Source organism: Leptosomus discolor, chromosome 16 (genome assembly GCF_034619465.1).
Source record: "Leptosomus discolor isolate bLepDis1 chromosome 16, bLepDis1.hap2, whole genome shotgun sequence".
In the NCBI taxonomy this organism is placed as follows: Eukaryota; Metazoa; Chordata; class Aves; order Leptosomiformes; family Leptosomidae; genus Leptosomus; species Leptosomus discolor.
The window spans coordinates 14,685,845-14,709,699 of record NC_141406.1 but is presented as its reverse complement, the minus strand read 5'-3'; the positions used below and the strand labels follow the sequence as shown (position 1 = coordinate 14,709,699).

Sequence of the window (23,855 nt, the reverse complement as noted above, 5' to 3'; positions counted from 1 at the left end):
CTCAATGTCTGCACGGGTTTAGTACCAAAATATCTCTATAAAAAGCCTTCGACTGGTCTTAAAAGAAAGAAAAGCATCAGAAGGTAGAAAACTAGAAATATGTACAGATTCTTTCCATTTGTTTCTTTCATTAAGATTAAAAAAGCAGCTTTTGGAGCCAATGTTCCAGACTAGTGTAAGATTCTGCCCTGGGCAGCCTCATGGTCCAGACAGCATAAGAACGTGCGCCGAGGAGCAGCCCTGCATCTGTCGCTCCCTCAGGAGGAGCTCGAAGGCATCAAAGAGATGAGGAGCTTGGACTCCAGAGGGTGACACAAGAGAAGGATCACCGGTGGGTTCACACAGTAGCACTACAGCCCTCGCCAGGATGGTGATCCCTTTCAAACAAGAGGACAAGTTTGAAACCGAGCGTTGGATCTTCTAGAAAGGAAAGAATGGAGTACCTGGGTGGAATGACTTCTGACCTGGGGATGAAGCAAATGAACTCCATACTTAGTTTTGTCCGTAGAAGATCCTACCATGAAAATAAAAATAACTTGTACGTCAGTAACTAGAACATTCTTCTGTTTGGCTGTTGAACAATAGGACAAAAAGAGGAGTCTTACACTGAATGGCCAATGCAGCCTTAAAAAAGGTCTGAGGAAGATGGGGAAGAAGAAAGAAAGAACGAACAAGAGGGAGCTAAGCCTTAAAAAAGGTCTGAGGAAGATGGATAGAAGGAAAAAAAAAAAAAGAGGGCTACTGCTCAGAACTGAAAACCACCACAAGCACATGGACTCAGGTGCCCCCGGCAAGGCCAAGCGTGGCTCCGGGGTGGTCCAGCGAAACAGAAGGCTATTTGGGTGCCTCCACACAAAGACTCAGAGCTCAGGCGCAGAGGGTCGCTGTGAGGTTTGGGTTTCACAGCACTTGCTTCAAGTACTCACTGAGCAGGGCGTTGAGAAACTGCGGCTGTCCCGTTCACGTGCACAGTCACTGCAGCTGTATGGATAGCAGATGGAAGGCAGCTTCTGCAACTGGTTATTAAGAAAAAGAATGGTCTTTAACAATATAGTTTGCCCCGTCCGGGGGACTCATGATTAACAGTACGTAAGTGATCATATATACCTCAAGGAACTGAGTTTTAAAAAAATATTACAGTACCAATGATTTTTTTTGTATCTACAACTATACAGCATTTTTCAAGCAGTATGGAAATTTAATGAAATAATTATGATTTATTAATTTACATAAAAATACTTTTTACAGTTAAAGAATAAATCTTAAATGGTAAAAAAAATAAGATTAAGAAGCTCCAGCTATTGAGAGTCATGGGAGTTTGTCTGCTCTTCGATGACTTGTTTTACTATTTCTGCCAGTTTTAGTCGATCCACTTTATCTGTGAATCCTCTGCCTGAAAGGAAGAGAACAGGTAGTCAGCTGGGGCCGGGCACAAGGAGGAAAGCAATCATGGCTGGAGTTAGGCACTGACTGAACACAAAACAATGCTTCTCATAGAAACTCAGGGCAACATTTGCAAGGGAATCAAAATGAGTTATTATCTCTGGTTCCACTTGAAGCCTAAATTAAAACCAACCAACCAAAACAGACTGAGGGAAGAGGCACAACCAAGCCCTTGTGAACCTGGCTGATGCCCCTGGTTCCCTTATTCATCAGCATCTGCTCCTGGGGGCTGACACCTCTGCCACCCTGCTTTGTCAAGGAGCCATCTGAACACTCCCAAGGCAGCTGGCGCGGTTTAATTCCGTTTCCTATCCAAACCCAGCAGGAGAGATGTTGTGCGGACATAGACGAGGGCAGCAGCCTCCAGCAGAAAAAGGGCAATAAACAGCTGGAAGGAAACCAGCTCGAAACAGCTAAAGCAGTTTCTAAAGTGATGATCCATTTGTTACGTTCCTACATGATTTGGTGCCTTTGAAAACTCTACCCTGAGCCTCACATAGAAGTTTGCAAGAACTTTCAACCTCATCTATAGGACGCCCATGCTGGCAGAAGGGCTGAAACAGCGTCAAAACCGAAATCAGTTTGGCACGAATTCAAGAAATTTGGTTTTATTTCCACCTAAGAAGGTCACTGCTTCCCCTCTTGCACCCGGCAGTAGCACTGTCCTCCGTGGAAGAGAAAGAGTTCCTCACCATTCCAGCTGAAGCTCTGAAGAGTGTCTCGCAGCAACTTACACTCTCGGTTATACTTCCACGCCTCCTGCATCACTTCATTCAGCTTCTCATCTTCATTCTCTCCTGTTTAGGAGAACAAAGATAAACAGGGGGTTTGTCATTCTGCCTGGCAGCAGCGTTCAGAGCTTCAGCAATCAGCACGTGCAGTCACTCCTCCTCGCCTCACGCCAACCAGCAAACCAGTCTGAGAGCAGACACTGCTGGGTGCAAGTTACTCTGACCGCCCTGCGTGTCACTGTTGACACCCCCATTATGCACGCACCAAAATTCCAGTCCACAGACAACACTTTCCACTTGAGCCTCCCTAGGACAATGGGAGTTTTGTTTACCCTTCCTCACCACCGATTTTGGGGCACAGTACAAAGTCAGTGTCTTGCACATTTAGGAATGGAACTTTCTAGAAGCGGCAACCTTTACCAGCCTGCGGTAGAATGCACTGAGCGATCACGTCTCTGAGCTTTTCCAGAGCCACGTTGGAATCGTTACTTCCATTCTCAGGGTCATGGATATAAACACCATCCTTCGGCTTAGTGCTGCGTGAGAACAAGGAGGAAACAATTACAGTCTGAAGGCAACTCAAGCTCATCACTCATGGCATAACTGCACCAGTACACCACTCTCTTTCACTCTCTGGAAAGCTGGGACTGGGAGCTAGATTTAGCGTGAGCTATAACCATGTCCTATATTATGAAACCACCTTAAATAGGAAGAAAACCAAATATTTCTTTAAATTAATGCAAGTAAGGGTAATCCTAAAATGCATCACTGTATTTTTCAGATAGGTACCTTGAACAAAGAGAGGGAGATTACCTGACTTTTTCAGTAAATAAATGTCAGGATCAGAAAAAAATCTTGGCATTCTTCCTCCCAGTTTGCCTTACCTTACTCCACATGTGACTCCTAAGGGGTCTGGTCCGCTATAACACAGTAACGCCATCCAACCTCCCTCCTGCCCTCACTGGCGTATCTTGGCAGACACACCACGCTGTGCAAGTACGACTTGACTCCAACTACCCTCTTCAGCAGGAAGAGGGTGACAACCAAACCAGACATTCAGGAGCACAGTTACCACGGAATGAACCCGTAACGTGCTCAAAGTTCCTCTCCAGCCATCAGGGCCGCCTACACTTTGATCTTTCAAAACCGCCTTTAGAGAGTTACCCCAGTAATTTCCTTTTGCGCAGGATTGGGTTGTTGACGGAGTGAAGAGGTTTCAGGCTGACTTTGAGGTCTTGGATTCTCATGTTCGCAAGCTGTTCTGCATGAGCCTGTTGTATCCCTGCAACCATCGCCTGAAATGAAAAGAGTTGCCTTTGATGTTTTAATCAGCTTCTTTGTGAATTAAAGAACAACATATGGACAACGTTAGTCACGGACAAAAAAAAAAGACACACCAAAATACTCTCTGTTTCAGAGATCCGTAACAAAAATCAGGTTTGCATTATGCAAGTCATAATTAGAACTAAAGTCATTGACTGCGGGACAACATATCCCAACCTCACAGGGGCTTTATAGGACAAAGGATCATCTCTGCTTCTCATGTTCACAAGCTTAAGAGCGCTGACTGACCTCCTCTTTGAGCAGAGTTTAAAGGGAGCAAGAAGGGCCATTCATTTGCTGCTAATTAATAAGGTCATAGCAGTTGTCAGGTATAAAACATGGGAAAAAGGAGAAAAGACCTACAGAAGAGTCCTCAGGCACGTTTACTGCCGTACTCTGTTCGCTACTTGTTAGCACCTGGGCTACTCTTTACCGCCAATCTTGGAGCACCTTCTAGCCCAAATTTCAAATGGAACTGTTTCCATTTTCTTCCAAAGATCTCAAGCTCTCCCTAAAGCAGAAGGGGAGCTCTTTATCTGCATAACACCACGTGAAAGAAAACACTCAAACCATCCAAGAGCTATCCAGCGCTCCTACGGTAAAATAAAATGTTGTTTAGACCTTGTCCATCATCAGCTGGGCAGAGGGTAGGATGTTATCAAGTGCCTCGGTGGAGTTGAGCCAGGGATGGTCCAGCACACCTTCAATGGTCAGCCGTTCCTCAGGTTTGACCTTCAGCAGCCTGGGAGAGGAATCAATCAGTCCATAAAGAGGTCTTTGTGGATTTACAATGCACTGCTCTGCCTGGGATCAGAGCACTTCGCAATCTCTAAGCATTAGAGGGGCGAAAAAAAGAAACTCTTCCTAACAGCAAAAACATCAAGCTGACCCAAAAGCAGTCTGACTTTCTACCAGCTTCACCGACCCTTGCTGTGGTGATATTTGAACGCTGCCACAGCTCATTCAGTTATATTCAGCAACTCAGTGTAAAAGAAAAGCGCTGAAGGCCATTTTAGTAACAACTCTGAACTGCTGAACTCTATATTTGCATCCTCCCAGATGGGAAATTGTCTTCCAGATGAACTTGAAATGATCCAGAGCGACACTCTCTGGGAATGTACATCTAGAGCTCGTCCACATAGTCTGTACTCATACCAAGGACTCCGGGCATGGTAAAGCAAGGCAAAGTTTCAAAGTCAGAAACCTGTTTGCTGAATTAACTGCTTCCACCGTGCAACTCCTTCGCTTTTCTCCCCTGGTAAAAGCCTCAGGTAACGGGACATTTTGGCAGGCTACAGCACCTCAAACTAAGAACGAGCTTTATTCTGAGATCTCTGAAAACTCAGTGGAATTAAATTTTACTAGAATGAAACCCTGGAAAGAGATTTGGCAGATTATCATGAGAACATGAGTTTATCACAACTGTTTAATAAAAGAGTAAAATTTCACACAGAGTGCTGACAAGTTATTCCCAAGAGTCTAAATTAGAAACAGAACGACTTGATGAGTTTGTCACATTTTCTTAGACAATACTCTGAATCAGCTTCCTGGCTGCAAAGCAGAATTGTTTTACGTACCAAGAAAGTGGAAATAACTTTTACAAAATGTCAGCAGGACCACGGGCTAGCTCATAAATTTCACTTGCAAGGCCATGCTGCCAAACAGGTCATCAGTTCAGTTTTGATACAAGACCCAAGACACACGCATTCCTTTTCTGTAGGTTTTCAAAGTCCTAACCTATTATCAAGCACTCCAGCTCATAAAGCTTGAGGTCAGAAATCGGCTCGACATGCTTGAAAGGAAGCAGCTGCTTGAATGCAAAATACGACCTCCAGAAGGAAGACTCCATAGGAACAGCAGTCTACATAAATAAAATGTGAACTTATCCAGAATTGTATCAAGTCTAAACATATTCCTGTACCATAAACACAGATTCAGACTCAACTGGCTGGAAAAGACAAGCAGGAAAGGGGAGTCCTGATAACATTAGCGAGAGAATTAAGTGAAGCGAACTGCATCCAAGTAACGACACTCTGCGAGCCGAGTTTCATGGTCATTTTAAAAGACAATGAAAGCTACTGACTGTGAAGCTTCTGAGTGAGAATAAAGAGTCGACCTTGGGATAAACACAACTTTCACTGCAACATAATCTGCAGTTTGTTTGGTGAAAGGCTGTGGGCTCTCCTGCACTGCTATAAACAGGGCCGGGCACCCTTTCCAAACAATACTGAGTCACTGGAGATTCTACAGTTGTTAGAGGAGACAGTGACAGTTTAAAATTATTTAACTGATTGATTTTTTTTTTCTATTTATGTTGCTTTTATCCTTCCAGTTCCTCTGGTGATAGAAGCAAAGGCAGTAAGTCCCTCTCACATTTTAAAAAATGAGTGAGGTCAAGACCTAATCAGTGCCACATTCTTGCTTTCAAACAGGACCACGGGATCACAGTCTTTGAAACGTTGGCAATCGAGATGTGCATTGCATGAAAAACAGTTTCCATTAGCATTTAGAATAAAATATCAATGCAAAACCTGATCTCGTTGTCCGACACCTTGCGACAGATCTTAACCTCCCTTTCCACGCCTCTCTCTTGACTCCTTTTAGACCGTGTGTTACGTGCACAGGGTTTTAAGGGACAGATCTAGCAGATCCACTTATGCTGCCTAAATGTCCCCTGAACTTAACACGAGTTCGAACATTATCACAGGAGATATGTGCCTAGAGAGCACTTGCAGAGGTGGCAGCCAGTTGCCCATATCATTCTGCAGCCAGGTGGTGTACCCCTTCCCCCTGAAGACCAAAGGCACAATGCACTCTAGCAACTTCAGAGACAGAAGACATCAAAAATTGAACCAACAGTTGGGGAGGAAAAAGAAAAAGAGAGGGAAAGAAAAATATTTACCAGACTTCATTCGTGCTGAATATGAAACAGAATTTTTCAGGTCTACGTGCTGCAGACAATTCCCCCCGCCTTCCGAAAAATAAGCCCTTGGTGATAACGCACTTCCAAGTGTTTTTCCAATTTCTTAATATAAGCAAAGAGCAATACAACATTTTCCTCAACTGACTCACTTTCGCACAATGTCTTTCGCCATTTCTGAGATCTGGCTCCACTCTTCCTCTGGAAATTCAAAACTTCCTGTCATGATCTTTTTCCGCATGTCCTTTGGAATTGTCCGACTGTGGTGTTTGGAGTAAAACGGAGGGTATCCACACAGCATCACGTAAATAATGACACCCAGGGACCACAAGTCACAGCTCTGAAAGCAAGGAAATGATCACTTTGGGGCGCAATTTGCAGCAAGCAGTGGTGTAGCTATGTTAGAAGTTCCACGTGATTCCCTACGGAAACAGAAACACAGCTCAGCCTCCTCCTAAAGGTCCACCCGAGGACCTTCTTGGATAAATATGGCAAATATGTAAGCACAAGACAACTCCATGCTGCCAAACTAAACTACTTCCAGTACCCAGAAGTAGCTCGTTTACAGACAGCGCTCCTGTAACTGGGCGATGCGTCGGCAAATTGTACGGAAACAGCCAGGGCGTCAGAGGCGTGAGCAAGCTGCGCATTTATTACATCACTTGATGATACTTGAATCCTAGTCTCTCACCATCAGAGCACAAAACAGAATAGTCATTTTTTTAGAATGTGAGACTAAAAAAAGAAACACCATCAAACAAACAAGATACTTAATCAGAGATGTCTGTAATGGAAAACCACACGCCCTGAAAGCCACGGAGATGAAGAAGCTTCAGAAAGCCAGGAGCAGCATTTCACAGCTGCTCACGCTGCGCTCCCTCCTGTCCTCCCACCCCAGCCTGGAGCTCCCTTCCCCTGTGTTACTGCTGAGGTGATACAGAACAAGTTCATCCAGGCGCTGGATCCAGCCAAAAACCAGCTCAGTCAAGAAGCCGAAAGCCAGATCTGTTCCCCATGGATCACTATGTGGTCACACAACACAGATGCTGCTCAGGAAGGAGGGAAGAGGACCGTAACAGCCTAGATTTCAATTTAAGTTGCTGCTGGACTGTATCCTTAAGGATGCAACTGTTATCACTTGGTTATGGCACGGTGCGGGCTCAGGCAGGTAGGACCCGCTCTGACCCTGGCCATCCATTCCCAGTATTCCCGCTGTGCCAAGGCTAGCGTTTGTACCGCTAATTCTTTATTTTTACCAGCTTGGTTTCCAGCCCTATCAGTCCTCCAGGGGACTCCCAAAGGTTTATGCCAGCACAGGGATGGACAGGAGCACACAGCCAAGCGTAAGCAGAAGCCTGAACTCCAGCCAGGTTCAGGTGACTGCGGAACGACATGCAAGGGCAGATTTGGGGAACTGGGGAGGTTCAGCCATCGGTTTACACTGACACAAGTCTGCACAGCTGCTAACTGGAGCAGCCTCAGTATCACCCTGTCTGCCCCAGATTGTATATTCCATCGCCTACTCTAGGACAGCACCAGCGCTCACGAAGCTGCACAGATGAACTCAGCAAACACAGAAGCCCTGCCTCCAGTAACGGTGTTTTGACTGGATCAACACCGACCCAGGAAGGGGCCCTCAAAGGTCAGACTGTTTCCTTCTGGAGGGAATACACTTGGATCAGCTCATACTGGTCAGTACAGCAAACCCTTGCCTTTCAGCTTTTACAAACACGTGGATGGTGACCATGGAAGAAGCTCCAAGGCGTTACCCCACATATGCAGGCTTTCCTGCAAGCTGTTTAAGCCAATTTCAGATGCCTCTAGAAGTCTAAATTGCTATCTAGGTGTCTAAACTCTCATCATTTTTCCATTGACCAGCGATCATTTCTAATGAAATCAACGGGACTTTAGGCATGTAAGTAGGAAACAGGGTGTCTAAATTCTTCATGGATATGTTTCTCAGATTCTATCTCCCAAGAGTCAACCCCCTCCAGCCACGACATACACACTCATATTTGATCCAAACCACACAGCTTAATAAAAATACTCAGGACTCAAAGATGTGGTTTTTCCTCCAATTTAAATCTGTGGGATAGTGCTGCTGATCATGAAAGTGGATCACAAGCACTTCCACTCAGGCTCTGAACTGCTGTGGAAGGGCAGTGTACCTGGGAGCTCATCACAGTCTATTTTGGGGAACTAGGTGTATGACAGGTGCTGCTTTTGCAGTGAGTCCCTCTTGGCAAGGTAAGGACGAGGCCACTTCTTTCAGCAGCCTTTCCAGCTAGCGCCACCAGGGCCGAAAGCAGTTCAGAGCAACCGATCAATTCTTTAAATGAAACATGAAAACAAAATCACTGTGTCACATTACAAATCCCAGAAGATCAAGGCAGCTGAACCTTCTCAGTACATGAGTTTAGTCCAGTTGGCATCTGTTTTCAAGGTTCTTCCAAGTCTGTACAAGAATATGACCCATATTTTGCTTCAGGTGCCATGGCCAGGGCTCTTTGGTTCATTAAAAGAACAAAACAGCTGATAAACCGTTACCAACATGGACAGTGAGCAGCCACTTCTAGGTGTCTCTGCAACTGCATCTACTCCCTTGGCCATTATGGGAGAGTGAATCTGCTTCAATCCATAGAAGTGGAATTCTTGAACCTGACTTGTGAGACTTTCTAAATTTATAAAAACCAACTTTCCCCGTGACTGTGGTTCACACAAGAGGGGACAGAAGAAACTCTGTATTGAAAAGACTACAGGCACCTGCCTGAAAACTCTTTTTATAAGAAGCATCTGGCTTCCATCACCAACCTGTTTCTCCAGGACAGAGAAGAGATAATCATAACCCCAAAGAAGGCTGATTCATGATTAGAAAGCCACGTGGACTAATTCAATGAAAGTTATCTCTGTCTTTGCTTTACCTCTCTATAGAAGGCTACTAAGACATAACATTATATATTAAACTACCTCCTCTAGAGCCATCCTTGAAGCTGGAATCAGTGTAGGTACTTAGCACCGCAGTCAGAAACCAGCTAACTCTAATCAAAATTGACACTCTGAAAGAACACTCAGTGGTTCAAATACTGCTAAGCCAGCAGGAGACAGCAGATAACATGGAGGAAAATGGTTTGGAATGACCAAGAAGGAGACAACCCTTCAGGACACTTTCTGTCATGACTTTGCCAAGACTCTAGCAGCAGTTGTTAATGCCTATGGCTACTGCTACAGACAACACAATACACTATTGGTCATTTTGCAGAAAATCCCTGATACAGACAAGGTACCCCCACGGCTGCCTGAAGAAGATAGCCTAAATAGTGCTTTGCACATCCAGAAACTCTGCCTGACAGCAGCACAGAGGTTTCCTTTGAACCAGCCTCTTGGGGAGGTGAAAGAACTTCCCACCTGATCACACTCCAGCAGAATCATTCTACTCTCTCCAAAATCCTGTTAATATTTAGTGCTCCTTTAACAGAAGTTCTATATTTTTATTTCAATTAGAGGATCATTAATTAGGCTAGGACCAAGCGTGCATTTATCAGAAAGAATGCAGAGCCAGCAGCACCTTTTAATGTGTCACTTCTCAACTGAGAAAGACAGCTACCTGCACAGGTCATTATCTTCTAATTTGACTGAATGAAACCTGGTCTGAACCTAATACATTTGAGGGGAGAAACACCACTACACATCTGCTCACTCCTACTAGGAAAGCTGAAGAAACCACACTTTTCACACAAAATAGCCAACAACGTGACATTTCCCTACTTTTCCTGCAGATCCTGCTTTATACTCAGGGTAAGCTATTAGGCTAGTTAGATGTACTCCTGTCATAGAGATCAGAACAGCTTTATTGCTCCTGATCATAAGTGTGTAATTTCAGGGCAATAAAGTTTATTGCCTTGGGTGACAAACTGTGTCTATAGACTACTTCTACAGCAGATACACCGGGGAGTGGGATGGGGGAGGGAGGACACTGTGCTTTAAAGATACTGACTTGTGGACTGTTTCATAGCTTACCTTGTTATAAGTGTAAGGTGTTGGAGAGGTGGGGATAATACCAGATTTTTCTTTCTGATGCCGTCTTTGTGCCTCCAATACCTGTTGCCAGGGGAGGAAAAAAAAAAAAAAAAAGGCAAAATACATCTCATCTACAGGCACCACAAACAGCAACGCCCGTGCCAAAGATGCCTGATGCTTCTCCATTTGGTGGACTTATTCCAGCTGTCAAACTCAAACTGTTCTTCCTAGGAAAGGCTGGAACTCTCTACATCGGGAAAAATTCAGCTAAAATATTTTGCAGCTTTGGACGAAAACTCCAGTTTTGCCTGAATTAAAGCAATTGCTCACACCTCTTTTGTTCAAAACCTCCAACACCCCCATGCTTTGGAACAAGAACCTAAAGTGTGTTTGGAGGGTGACCCTAACTCCAGAGATGTCCCTTTTTGCCTCTCCCATGAACAAACCACGTTGAATTTGTCCCTTGCCGAGCGAATCTGTGCTTCTGCACTTCTACAAAAATCTCAGTTTAAATATGGTCAGGAAAGGCTTTCTATGGGTTTGGTAGTTCACTTGTTTTATAAACCCTGTCCGTAGTGCACATGGCCCTTCACCAGCAGGCTCCAGTTGAGGAAGCATTTTCAGGGCACTCAGCTGTGGCCGCATGGTCTGACCTCTGCAATTGCTCTTCCTAGTCATTAAAGGCTGCCGGCGTGCCCACTACTGCATTAAATATCTATCAGCAGCTTTCTTTTAATTTCCTTCAGGACTCCAAGAGAAAGCACAAAGGAGAGTGGGGAGAGCAGCACTACAAAGCCCAGCCTGTCTGTAAAGGTAGCTTATGCCTTAAGGCACACTGCCAAGGGGGCCAGGGCAGGGTGAACAGGCAACCCTCCTGCTTTTAAAATGAGTGGTTATGGAGGCACAGGCAATAAAGATCATGATTCCCCTTTAGCCTAGAGCTGTAATCGTTTGTTACCTGAGGTGCTACGTAATATGGAGTGAACTGTGGTGTCATCAAGTCACCTTGATCTACTTTGGCAAATCCAAAGTCACACAATTTAACGGGTGCATCCTAAAACAAGGAGAAGAGGCTTCATTACAAAATCTCATTGTAACAGCTTTTCTAATACATATTTCTCACCTTGTACACACCTTACCTTTGCCACGCACGCTCCTCTTTATACCCTTACCACTGCACAAAGCTGCTAAAAGGTCATAAACCGATCTTGGAAACAATCATTTGTGTTTTCCTGGGTGCTTTGGGTCAAAAGCAGTGCCCCTTGGAAAGCACTAAGCACGTTGTAAGGGGGTCACTGCATAGGCAGAGTGGTTATGAGCAGGAGAAGAAAGAAACAGGCAAGTGCTTGGATACATCAAAGCACCTGTAACGCACGTTAGAACACCCTGATGACACCTAGGGAGGAAACATGGCAGAGCAGATCTTCTCCTCAGCAAAGCAGGAATCTGTGCTGAGGTGAGGAACCTGACCCATGCTTAACAGCAGCAGCACGGACTGCCTGCACTCCAAGTGGATCAGAGCACGGAAAAGCACGAAGTCAAAAGAGGTCATTAGTTTTGGTCACCAAAACATTGCATCAACGTCATTTTACAACTATTCTGAAAGTCACCATTGAGCCATTTTACAGAATTCAGCAGTAAACAAATACCAAGTCTTCATCTTACCAGAGAGTTATCCTTGAAGAGGAGGTTCTCAGGCTTGAGGTCTCTATGTGCAATGTTTAGTGAGTGGCAATGCTGCAAAGCCAAAGCTATCTGAAAAAGGGCACAATAAATCAACTACAATTACAGAACTCCTCCTTTAGCCTGCACAGTTATTTCAGCTTTAACAAGGACATTGCCAACAGAGCTTAGACCCCAAACATTTTCACTCCACTTGGTACAATTCTGAGTTAAGACAAGCCTGGCCAGACTGCACCGCAGTGCAGTAAAGCGATGATCGGGAACGGAAGCCCACCAAGCTCTTCAGTTTGCCTTTCACTCAGAGCAAACAGAAACTAAAAGCTAAGCTGCACTGGGCTTCCCAGCCATCTTAGTCTGACTAACTCGGGGCATTATTAGTCCTCCAGAGGTGAAACAGATCATGAGAGTGTCCGTTCATATGCTGTGCTAGGCCTACAAGGTCACTGCACTTGCCTGCACGCTCCCCAGCAACTACATTCTGTTTCACAGTCAACACCAAGTTCTTGCTTCAATATTTCAATTAATATTTTATTGCATTTGTTACTCACTTAAGAGTCAACATTCAGGCAGTTTTACTCTTTAATTTTTGACGGTACTGCCTGCAATTTACTCATTTCGTGGGATATTACACAGAAATGCATTACTTGATCCTTTCAAAGACCGTTTCTTACGCTGCTGTGGTTTAGAAACCTGTAACCCAGTCAGGAAAGCGCTACAGACTGTGCATTGGAAAGTGCAATTCATTTAAAGAAAAACAAAGCATAAATACTTAAACAGCATTACTGAAATAAAAGTAAGGCGAAGCCACACAACCCTGATTTGAAAGAATTCCTGCTGGCTTCTGTAGGATCCTACCCAACCACAGCACCCTGGGTGAAGCACTGAGTCCTTAGAAGGCTGCAAATTACTGTGATAAGAGAACTTCACTGTTAACTTAGCTCAGAAACAAATACAAACACATTCCCAGAGAAAATGAGGTAGCTTTGTGACAAGTTTTCAACTATTACTGGGTACAAGGAACTAAGACCTGTAGTTCAAGACAACGATGAAGAACCACTAGATGAAAGAATAAGACTTTAACATCGCTTTCAAACTTCAATTGCATAAACATTAAAGCAAAGAATTACTTGGGACGTGAATAACCCAAGTGTACACACAGTCAGAATTCAATTAAAAGTCTTGTCTTTTGGTATAGTTCTCAACGATTTTCCCAACACGTTAAGCCTGGAGACTGCATTGCACTGTCAACATCAAAGAGCCCAAAGGACATGAAAACAAGAATAATTCTGTACTTCCACCTAATTTCTTTGTTGGATGTAACCAAAAAGGTAACAGCACTTCATTAGAAACAAGTCAAAGCACAAGACAGAAAAGATGAAATGATTTGGCTCTCTTTTTTGCCTCAGTACCAAACATTATCTCCCCAGCTTAGGGGGAAGCAAGTGCCTGGGATATAGACAAATTCATAAACAGTCATGTCAATGACAAATGCTGCAATATCTCGTCTCGTGGTTTCTTTCCTTGACTCACTGCAGTGATCACTGGTGTGGGAGCAGGACATTGACTGATTAGTATCTCCAGCACAGCCTTTCACCTACAGCTCATAGGCCTTTTGTTTGGAATGCCAATATAACCTCTGCAAGAAGCAAACTCTGGCCCTCGGCTTCCTGCTGCAGTGCCAATTCCCACGCAGAAGGGCTCAGCCGTTTTGACAGCGAGATCCTTCCGCCTTGTGGTTCCTTACAGCAACCTGCTAGTCCCCTGCTGCGGCTCCCTAGGAAGGCTACCACAACATACAGTCACACCCTCTTTCCTGCAACTCTCCCATTAAACCCAAGCTTTCTGACTGGGCACCACAAGTCATCCAACAGCTTGGAAGTGAAAGGGAACAAGTTCACCCCAGAACTGGGAGGAACTGACACTGGAGATCCCTGCATGGAATCCCACAGAGGCCCTTCTGCTTCATCACCCTGCCTACTCTTGCAGGATATAAGCTAGTCACACCAGAGGCACAGCTAAGCAACAAAGAGCATGATGGACACCAAAACCTCTAGCAATAAATACCGTGGAGGCCATAAAACACATCATTCAAGAGTGAGTCGTGTAGAGAAGTGGAGAGGGAAAAACGACATCAGAACAAACAGCACAGAAAACATGCGCTATAGTGGTACGTCCCTCTTGTTATCTTCCATCATAGGTAGGACTTCCATAAAACCAACTCCTGAACCCAGCTTGAAAACCACTGGCCCAGGACACACGTACATTCTGGTCTGCTACCCCGCCCAAGAAACGCCAAGGCTGTGTCACAGCCAAGAGCGATGCTCAAACTGGAGCTCAGGAGCCACGTGGGGTCTGGTGAGAGCCTGTGGGCTGTTGGAGGGAACACTTTTAGACCAGCGAGGGCTACAGCAGGAAGGTTGTACAAGAAAAGAGCGCTCTCTCTCGTGAAGTGTTCGGTAGACCAGGTTAGGAAAACCATTGCTAAGGACAGCAGAGACACCAGGGTCCCAACGCAGAAGAACTAGCCCACACCTCCAAATTCTTTGCTTCTATTAAAACTTTGGCATTGTCAGGTTATAACAAAGCAGGCAATGATCATCGGATCAGAACTGAGGATTATTTTAGCTTCCTTTTATCCCACCCCCCCACCCCAAGAAATTGTTAAATACTTTAGCCATTATCATTCATGGATTTGTTTATACAGGGGTGTTGACTTGCCTGCTTTGTTACTTGGCTTGCTTGCTTCTCAGTAAAGTGCCGGTGCTGGCTGATTCTGTGAAATAGCTCTCCCCCTTCCATCATCTCCATTACAATTAGGAGCCGAGCCCTGTTCAAAAGCATTTCATTTTGTTACATTAAAAATAATCAAAAAATAACAGATTTGCTAAGCTAATAACGCATACTTCGTATCTAACGATGCAGGCCAAAAGAGAGACATATACGTGCTTCTCCTAGAAGTTAGAGCTATTTTGGTTCGTAATTTTGCCTTTAAGCATGTAAGCTGCAGGATTTTCTGGCTCCCAGCACAATCTGACTCGCTGATTGTCAGCCAGGAATCTACAGTTTGCTCTTCATGTTGGGCTCCCACATCCAGCTGGAACACAACCACGGACATGTCTACATGGATGCCTTCAGACAGACACCAGCAAGCTCCACCCACGAGCCAGTTTGGACCTGGAAGCCATTTAGACACATCCATGTAGAACTCTGCCCTCAAAGAATAAATACAGCAGGTAGAGTCTTGCATTAAACGGGCTAACCAGCTTCCAGGCTGGAGCTGGCTGAGAGCACAGCCCACACCGGTCTGCACCCATCCTCGCAGCCATGCCGACTCGCCAAGCTCTCTGCCTCGGCGCTGAAGATGTTCGTGGCAACTTGGAAGCAGAAGGTTGAGGAATTCTCTTCAATGCTTTTGAGCTGAATACTCTACTGTACCTCATGATTTTAATTTACAGTTTTATTGCCATAATTATGAAGGACAACAAATAGGAAGCGTGGGGATCGGGACTGCTAGATCCTCGAGAAACTAACTTCTAGTTCTTCTCACCACACAGCAAAGTCAGATACACCAGAGACTAAGACAGGTCTCAGCTCTTTAATTCTCTCAGCTCTGATTTTTTTTTCTTAACTAGCACCCACTTAGAAGACAACGTTTGTATCCCAAGTGATATTAATGTATGAAAAATAATAAGTCTGCTTCATGTTTTGCTGTGTTCATTTTAAGCAAGAAAATGTACTGTGAGTTTACGGGGCAGAACTTAGTATTTGTAGAAAAATTCTTTCTTCCTTTTTTTTTTTTACTGAAGACTGGCACTCTTGAGTTTCCCAGTGGCTCACAGGCATCACCATCCTGCCAAAGGATCTCACTTTGGATTCTAGGCAGTAACAAAAGTCACAGCTCCAATCCTGCTTTAACAGTGCTTTGACAGCAAAGGGAGGCTCAAAGGTTACAATTCAATCCAAACTACGAAAGCAATACCAAAGCAGGACGGAAGCTAATAAACTCTCTCAGACAACGCAGTTATCACAGACTGACCCAATGAAAAACCTAAGAAGTGAAGATGTTTACAAAACCAGTAGTGAAGGACACAAATTCATTTAAATATGCAAAGGTCTGGGCATTGACAGGGGAAAAGGCAAGCGCTGCTTAATCTGAAGTACAAATATCATACCTGGAATCCCCTGTAAATACTCATTTTGGTCACACTGTGATTAAAAAAAAAAAAACAAAAAAAAGGCAAACTCCACTATACCTTGGCCTAAACATGGAAAGCAAGCTGTGGGAATGAATCACCCTATGTAATCTTACCTTGGGCTGGATTCGTGTGGGAACTGCACACTGTTAGCGTAAACTTCAATAATTTGAACAATATTTGGATGTGTGGCACACATCATGTGCAGACGTACCTTGAAGAGAAGGGAAGAAACGTTACTGTACACCGTGACATGCACTTCACCTCTTCTGCTCCTCCCTCTGCCCCCAAGGCTACAGCACGCAGGAGCCCGAGCGCTCCTGGCTGTGCTCAGCACCAGTCACACCCCATTTAAAATTATTCAAAAAATAAGGAATGTCTACAAGCGTTTACATGAGTGATTAACAGCCATGACACTACTTCAAGCGAGACAAAAAGATCACGTATTGCCAATCTATTTGTTACAAACCATGGAGTCAAACCCAGCAGAGTTCCAGAAAAAGCCAAATCTTTGATTTCTTTGGGTTTTTAAAATAAATTTAAAGCTAGAACTAGCTTTAAAGTAGCAAGAGAGATACGATTGAAACCGAAAATTCATGAATAAAACCTGAAACTCCATAATCCAGCTTCTTTTACGGCCTGATGACCTAGCACTCACAACACGTGAAACCTCATCTCCTGTTCCAACTCTGAAACAGGCACCTAAGGGATTTTCTCCAGTTTAAAACTACCTGGACTGATGAATCAAGCCGAGGCTTGATGCCCTTTCTAAACAGATGATTTTTCCCTGGGAATATTACGTGAGAATTTGCCCAGTAACAAGAGATGGAAGTTGCCTAAACTCCAAGCACAATTAACGCTTCTAAAACTTTCATGACAACTGGAACAACCGCCCACCGTTTTCAACAGACTGACAGTTTGGTCCCTTGGCACAGCCACAGTAAGCCCCAAACGGCATCAGTGCTGCTTTAGTTTCTCATACACAGATAAACCCACACCATTTAGTGCAACTTGAGCGTTCTTGGTCATTCTTAGAGCAGTGACATCCGAGAGTGAGATGCATGGAAACAAAACTCATTCTAACCTATTGATGTTACCTTACATGGGACGTAGGGGGAACATCAGCTTTATAGAGCTGCATTGTAAGTTACACTTGCACACACAGAGCTAACACCTACAGCAAACTCAGAGTTCAAAAGACCCTGTTTCACCCACCACCTCATCCTGGAGGAGCTGAGCACAGCAAGGCTAGAGGAGCAAACCCGCGGAATCTTGCACAGCAAGATCTGCAGAACACGTGGGTGGGTTTGGGTTTTGTTAAAATCATTGCAACAATTCACCAAAAGGGCGAGACTTTGCGGTGGGTCAGAAGGCAGACAGTATAAATAGGAACTATACCTCATTTCTAGCTTTTGGACGATCAAGAAGAATTTTCAGTGCAAAGCGTTCTTGAGAGGATTTTTTCACGCAGACTCTGGTATTACAGCAACAAAATTATTCAGTCAGCAAGAATGTTAAAGAGACACTTCAAGCAATTGATCTGTAGTTATGAGTTTGCTCTCCGCATGGGAATTAACAGGGATGCCTGCAACCTGGAATGTACAGGGCACCTGTCACCGTGTCCCAGCTTGAAAGCCTCAGTTTTCAGCCTTCCACAACAATCAAATACGTTATGCAGAAACACCTCACACAAAGTTATATTTTCAGCAATGCAGAAAAAGTACTTTGGAGCAATGGGTAACTGCAGACAAGCAGAAAGCACTCTACACATTCAGCCTGAAGAGATGCTTTTGATGAAAAAACCCAAACCACACACTGGCAGCCTGAACATCTCCAATGGAGGGTGTAGTCTGCAATAAATAAAGCGTTTGTGAATGGAAATCCTTGTTTGAGCAAGGCCACCAACTGTGCTGCACACGTTTTTTCTCTCCTTCCCCCATTTAACACGAACAATTGAACTGCGTCAGAGGGAAGGGCCCACATACTAACAGGCAGCGAAAAGAATAAAGCACAAAGGGATATTTTAATAAAGATCAGAGGCACACAGCCACACAAAATGGATGAGGAGAAACCAATTGCCTAGACAGGAAGATAAATGGTGGCAAAAGACCATTGCCCTGTCCACGGCGCAGAAACAGCGAGGCACAGACGTTTGTCCTCCAGAGCTCGTGCACAAATTTCTGCTCCCAAATGGGAGAGTCCTTGCTGCAAAGGGAACGTATGTTTTGCTTTACAGAATGCACCCAGCTCCCACAGGAGGTAGAAATTCACGACAGGCAAGCCTGGTTTGAGATGCAGAGCTCATGGCGCGATCTGCTTTGGCCTCACATGCTGAGCTGAAAAAAATAGCTGGTAAAAATAGCCAAGGGGCAGGGAGTGCTGCTGCCCCAAGGGACGATACCGTAGACGGGAGCAGCGACCTTTGCCCCACACGGACACCGGTGTCAGAAGGACGGAGGTGTCCGAGCAGAATTCTCTGCCGCCACCGTTTCACAACCGACTCTTGTTCTCGCTTTGCTCTGGGCATATGGCAGTGGGATGGGACAAGCCAGAGAGGTGAGGAGTTTTTCCTTCAAATACACCCGGTAAAAGACAACACCTCGCTTGCACATCAGCTACGACCCACGTGGAGCAGAGATGTTTATTTGTTTATAAAGAGTCTTGCCCATATCGCAGGGCTCTGCTGTCAGCACAGGTAAAATACACGCTGGCTTCTCCACAGCTAATGAAACACACAAATCCGCGGGTGTATTGTCTTACCTAACAGGACCACTGATCCCAGCTCCCAGCTTCTGCGTCCAGTTAATGTTGTACTCCTCTAAAATGGAGGTTTCCTATTCAAGAAGGAGCAGGGGGAGGGGAAAGAGAGTGGGGAAAAAAATAAAAATAAATAAATTACTACATCCCTTCCAAAAAAAAAACCAAAACCAACCAGCTCAGCAGATCTGATTTGCAAGGTACCCAAGCAGAGACAGATCCTGTTTTGGAGTTTTCCTTCACCTAGGAAAATGAAACATAAATACAAATGCTCACATAACAACACATCTGAGTTTAAAATCATTTCTGTGCAGCTGAGACTGTCATTTTGAAACAGGATTATGGAGAACAGTAAATGGGATCTTGCACCTTTGGCACAGAGAGCGTATCAAGGGCATTTTCCCCTCATGACTCTTAAATTCAGCATCCTACCCACAAACGATCTGCAAAGGCCCAACTTCAGCATTATTACATATTTTTTTGTCACACGGTACAATGGAAAATTATTTTGCTGCTTTCTTCGAGTCTCCAAACCTTTGGAATCACTATACTGTAAATTAAACCCTGCATGACTAGTTTTAGCCTGTCTGATAATGAACAGGGCTCATGTTTATAATCCTTTTGTCCAAATCCATACAAACAGGGTTTGGTTTTGTTATGACACGGCCTGGGTGCGATCATGCTTAAACATGTCACAGGGCGGGATGGAAACGTAGCTCCAGCGCGCAGCACCTCGGTGAACGCCGCTGCCGCGTGCTGTTGCGCAGCTGGCGATCTAACGGTGGAAACGCTGCCTGCAAACTCAAGTCACCCCGCAATACACACCACAAAATTCTGCCTTCTTTCAGGAACATCGCTACCCGTGTTCAGGAACACCTCTCCAAAAGCCATGCTTTCGGATAAAGCGCAAGAAAAGGAGCTGGCAACAAAAGCTGCCACCAGAGAAGCTTCAACAAGCAGGGAAAATGCACTAAAAACAACGGGAAGAGGCCACCACTTGCAAAAGCGCCTTTGTTCTGATCAGCTTTGCCCCTTCTGTTAACTTCCCTTCAAAACCCGCAGCATTTCAGGATTCACTCATGCTACAAACTATGAGAAAACTGAGAAGGCTCGCGCTCCCAGCTGAGGTACTGGAAATGGCAGCCCCTAACCTGGGAGCGTGGGGCTCTGCTGCAACAGCCGTGGCTGAACATGACTGCCAGGCTGGAGCCAGACCTCAAGCCACAGGGACTGAAAACAAAGCAAGAGAGGAAAGCTGATATTTAAGGCAAGATTTGGAGGGATTAGAGAGTGCAAAAGACAGATATGAAAGGAAAACTTGCCTTTTAACGATGTCTGGAGTGGGTATCACATGAATCATAAATGACTAGTGCGAAAGGCGCAAAGGAAAAAGTTTTAAAAGTTAACTTTTAACAGGAGATTTTATGAAGGGTTTTAAAAGAAAGGGGACGAGCAGTGTAGCGGGTCACACATGGTTTGTTGTTTTCAAGCAGAAGCACAAAGAAACTGCCTTGTCAATTCAACTAACATAAATTTCACATGTGAGAAGCATATTAGGGAAAAACAAATTTAATTTTCCTGATATTCAGACCGCAGGTGGAACGAAACCACAATTTTAGAAGAGCATTAATGAGCACAGAAAGGGTTTCTCAGAGCTGGGGAGCACCTCCTCAGCACATCCTTTCAAGATCACGCTTAGCGTTTAAGCTGTGAAGTCAAACCACGAAGCAAATGCCAAAGGACTCTGGAACAGCAGCGTGATGAAGCGATAACAATTCTTCATTATTTCTTATACAGCTTTGAAGCTGCTGCTCCCGTTCCAAATCCGAGGAAGGGCCTGCCTGCCTCAAAACCTACCTCACCCTTTCAACTGCACAGGTTGATCTAAAAAGAGATACTGTCTTCATGTACAAGCCCAGTCTCGACTAAACAGTTTCTGCTGCCTCCTGCCACTTCTGTGATGGCAGAGACCGTTGCCTTCATTCCAGCTGAGTAAGGGGAACAGAGGCACTGATTAGGAATTGGCAAGGCTGTGATCTATGAATCAAATGAAGGGAGAATAAGATCTGACAGTTCTCAGCTCCTGAAGGACGAGTTCAACTGCAAAGAAGTCCATTTTTAATAAAATTTAATTTCCTCTTTCATATTCTGCATATTTACCATTGTTTCAAACAAAAAGCCAACATTTTTGCTTTCTGCATGTTTATTTGGATTCCAATCTTCATTCCAAAGCAGTTGCACAACCTAGAAGTAAAAATGAATAATCTAGTGATCAAGAAACACTATTCACCATTTCCTAATGGTATGAAATACAGAATTTGAGAACTTTGATGTCCATCACTGTACAGAACTGCTTACATTTTAAATGTACAGCCATAAAACCGCCCTCTGAAAACATCAGGATCTATTTCAACTGGTCAGCCTAAATGCCTTGCCTCTTCATTTAGATTAATGTCCTGTGGATGCAGGCAGCAGAGGGTACGGTATCCTGTACTTAGCTCCACATCTGGAAATAAAATGCCTTACAGTAGCGCTGCTGCACAGCACTGAACTTGTAGACAGGCTGACAGGTCAGCTGGAACTAATCTGCTGCGGCTGGGAACAGAGGAGGCAGAAGGGTTCCAGAGACAGCACTTTCAAACAAATCTGCAGTGGTGCCATTTCTTACAGTAAACGTTTTTGCTCCTACTGTTAAAGGAACTTTATACTTCTGAGCAGGCCTTACATTCATTTCCAGTGGGCAAAGGGGATAAACTGATTTGGAATGTATTGAATCACAGAAAAGTTTCACACAGACTTGAAGCACCGAGCTCTCTCCGACAGCGCAATCCCCTCCCAGCGAGCTCGGGGTACCTAAAACAACGGTTTGAGCATCCTCCCACGCAGAGTCAGCAGTCTGGGATGGGAACAGCCTGGAAAGGTTCCTCCCAGCTTGGTGTCCAAGCTGCTTCTAGGCAGGGTTAGGCATGCACGAGGACTGCTGAGGGGAAAGCTCAAGTGCTTCTCCATTTCCACTGAATACCAATAGGAAAAGGTTTGAAATAAGCCACTTTAAGAACAAATGTTACTCACTACAGGCAATCAAAAGCCTACAGCCTGCTCCTGGGACAAAGTCCGCATATTCAACAAGTGAAATGCCGACAACCAGCGTGACTCCACCTCCACTGCTCCAACACGCAGCCTTTCAGCTTGGGCTGGTTTGCCTTAAACAGCAATCACTACCTTGAATCAGAGACCTTAAACCTGCAGACGCAGGTGAAAGCCAATCAAACTTGAACAATAACCAAGTATTTGAGAAGCAGAGAAATCAGCATAATATATAAAAGTACTCAATTATGGTTTAGATTCGGACAATGTCTATAACCCAAAAGACTTGCCCATCACCTGTTCTCGGGCAGTTCTCCTCCAAACTGAGAGAGGGACAGGAGACAGATGCAGGACTGTCCCTACACTTACACAAATGCTTTGGCCTTTTTGTTTTATTTTTACCCGCTCTCCCAAGAGCTCTGATGTAGATCTCTACTTTAACATGAAATACCACAGAAACACTTGAAAAAACTTGTTTTTGAAAGCCTTCGGGACAGCCACTTTGCCTGCACTGTGCTAAAACTGATAATGAAACAGGAAGAGACAGTAGAGAATTTTGGTACTTGTTCAATTACAGTCTGGGTTGTCAGAACACAGCGCTTAGACCTCCTTCTACTTTGGGCTTCTTTAGTTCAAAAGGCAAGACCTGCATATTTTAAATCAATCCAGATTTCAACAACACAAGACTGTGTTGCTACTTTTCTTGCATTGATTTTTGCCCCCAATGAGCTTTGTAAAGACAAATCCCACAGAGGTAGGGCTAAGGAATGGTGTCAAATGCCAATACACAGGGTCTTTTTACCTACATCCTTAAGGAATTAATTCATGTTATTAAAATAAGCATTTACGAATCTCTGACAGTGAATGCTTTGCTCAAGGTAAAGAGCCTGTGGAGAGTCTTTAAAACATTGTTTTATCGTCACTTTATCTCAAAAGGGTTTTCCCCAGCTTCTTCAGGAAATCTGCTCAGCCAGGTCACGGAAGGATTCACCGGGAAGCGCTAAGCTCACACACAGATTCTCGCTGTAAAAAACGGAAATCCTGAATCTGTTCAGCTCCTCTACCACCACTCGAAACACAAACAGCCCACACGCCAGATTTGTTTTCATGACAGCATCTGAACAGCAACTCGGAGATGGATCGAGGCGACAGCATCGCCTCCGCAGCCGGGGACTGCTGTGAGGCAGAGACCCCAGCTTGCTGCCGCCCCGAGCAGCCCCAGTTCTGCTCCCCGTCGTCACAGCTTCTCCACACCGATGCCCCAAGGCCGGATCCCACGGAAGCCGTCTGCCTGCCGCTTCTATTTCCCTGCCCGGCGTCTGGCGCTCCCCACCGGAGCACTGCGGGTGACGAGCCCGAGGGCAGCCGGGCCCCGCGGTGAAGGGGCTGCGAAGCGCGGAGCCACAGCCGTAAGAGGGGACCGGGACCCGCCGGTCCCCGGGGCTCTGTCCGGGCTGCCCACCTCCCCTCGGAGGGCAGGGGACGAGCGGGGACTGGTGGCGGGGAGACCCCAAACACCGCTGCCTCCTGCCTACCTTGATCATCTTGTCCATCTCGTGATCCTCCGACATCCTCCCGCGGGGCTACGGGTGTCTGCGGGGGGCGGGAGCCGCCGGCCTGTCCCCAGCGAGGGACAGCGGGGCTGCGGGGGCCGAGGGCCGGCGAGGCAGAAAGAAGGGAAGGAGGGAGGCGGCGAGGGGG

General features: G+C 45.2%; 1 protein-coding gene across 8 annotated transcripts; it reads right to left on the bottom strand.

The window, feature by feature from the left end:
- Positions 1-1,248: 1,248 nt before the first annotated feature.
- On the bottom strand, positions 1,249-23,725 carry MAPKAPK5 (MAPK activated protein kinase 5). Of its 8 annotated transcripts, none has more exons than XM_009946536.2 (14): positions 23,690-23,725; positions 19,071-19,144; positions 17,709-17,784; positions 16,427-16,524; positions 14,836-14,944; positions 12,100-12,189; positions 11,393-11,488; positions 10,435-10,515; positions 6,570-6,757; positions 4,119-4,239; positions 3,339-3,469; positions 2,589-2,710; positions 2,136-2,240; positions 1,249-1,393 (listed from the first exon to the last, which is right to left on the bottom strand). In XM_009946536.2, the coding sequence occupies exons 1-14, from the start codon at positions 23,723-23,725 to the stop codon at positions 1,299-1,301; spliced, it is 1,422 nt and encodes a 473-aa protein (XP_009944838.1). In that variant the 3' UTR covers positions 1,249-1,298. The 8 variants fall into 8 exon arrangements, with proteins under 8 accessions (XP_009944838.1, XP_009944839.1, XP_086330410.1 ...); XM_009946537.2 differs by having other exon boundaries at positions 2,595-2,710; XM_086474284.1 differs by lacking the exon at positions 10,435-10,515.
- Between the last annotated feature and the right edge of the window lie 130 nt (positions 23,726-23,855).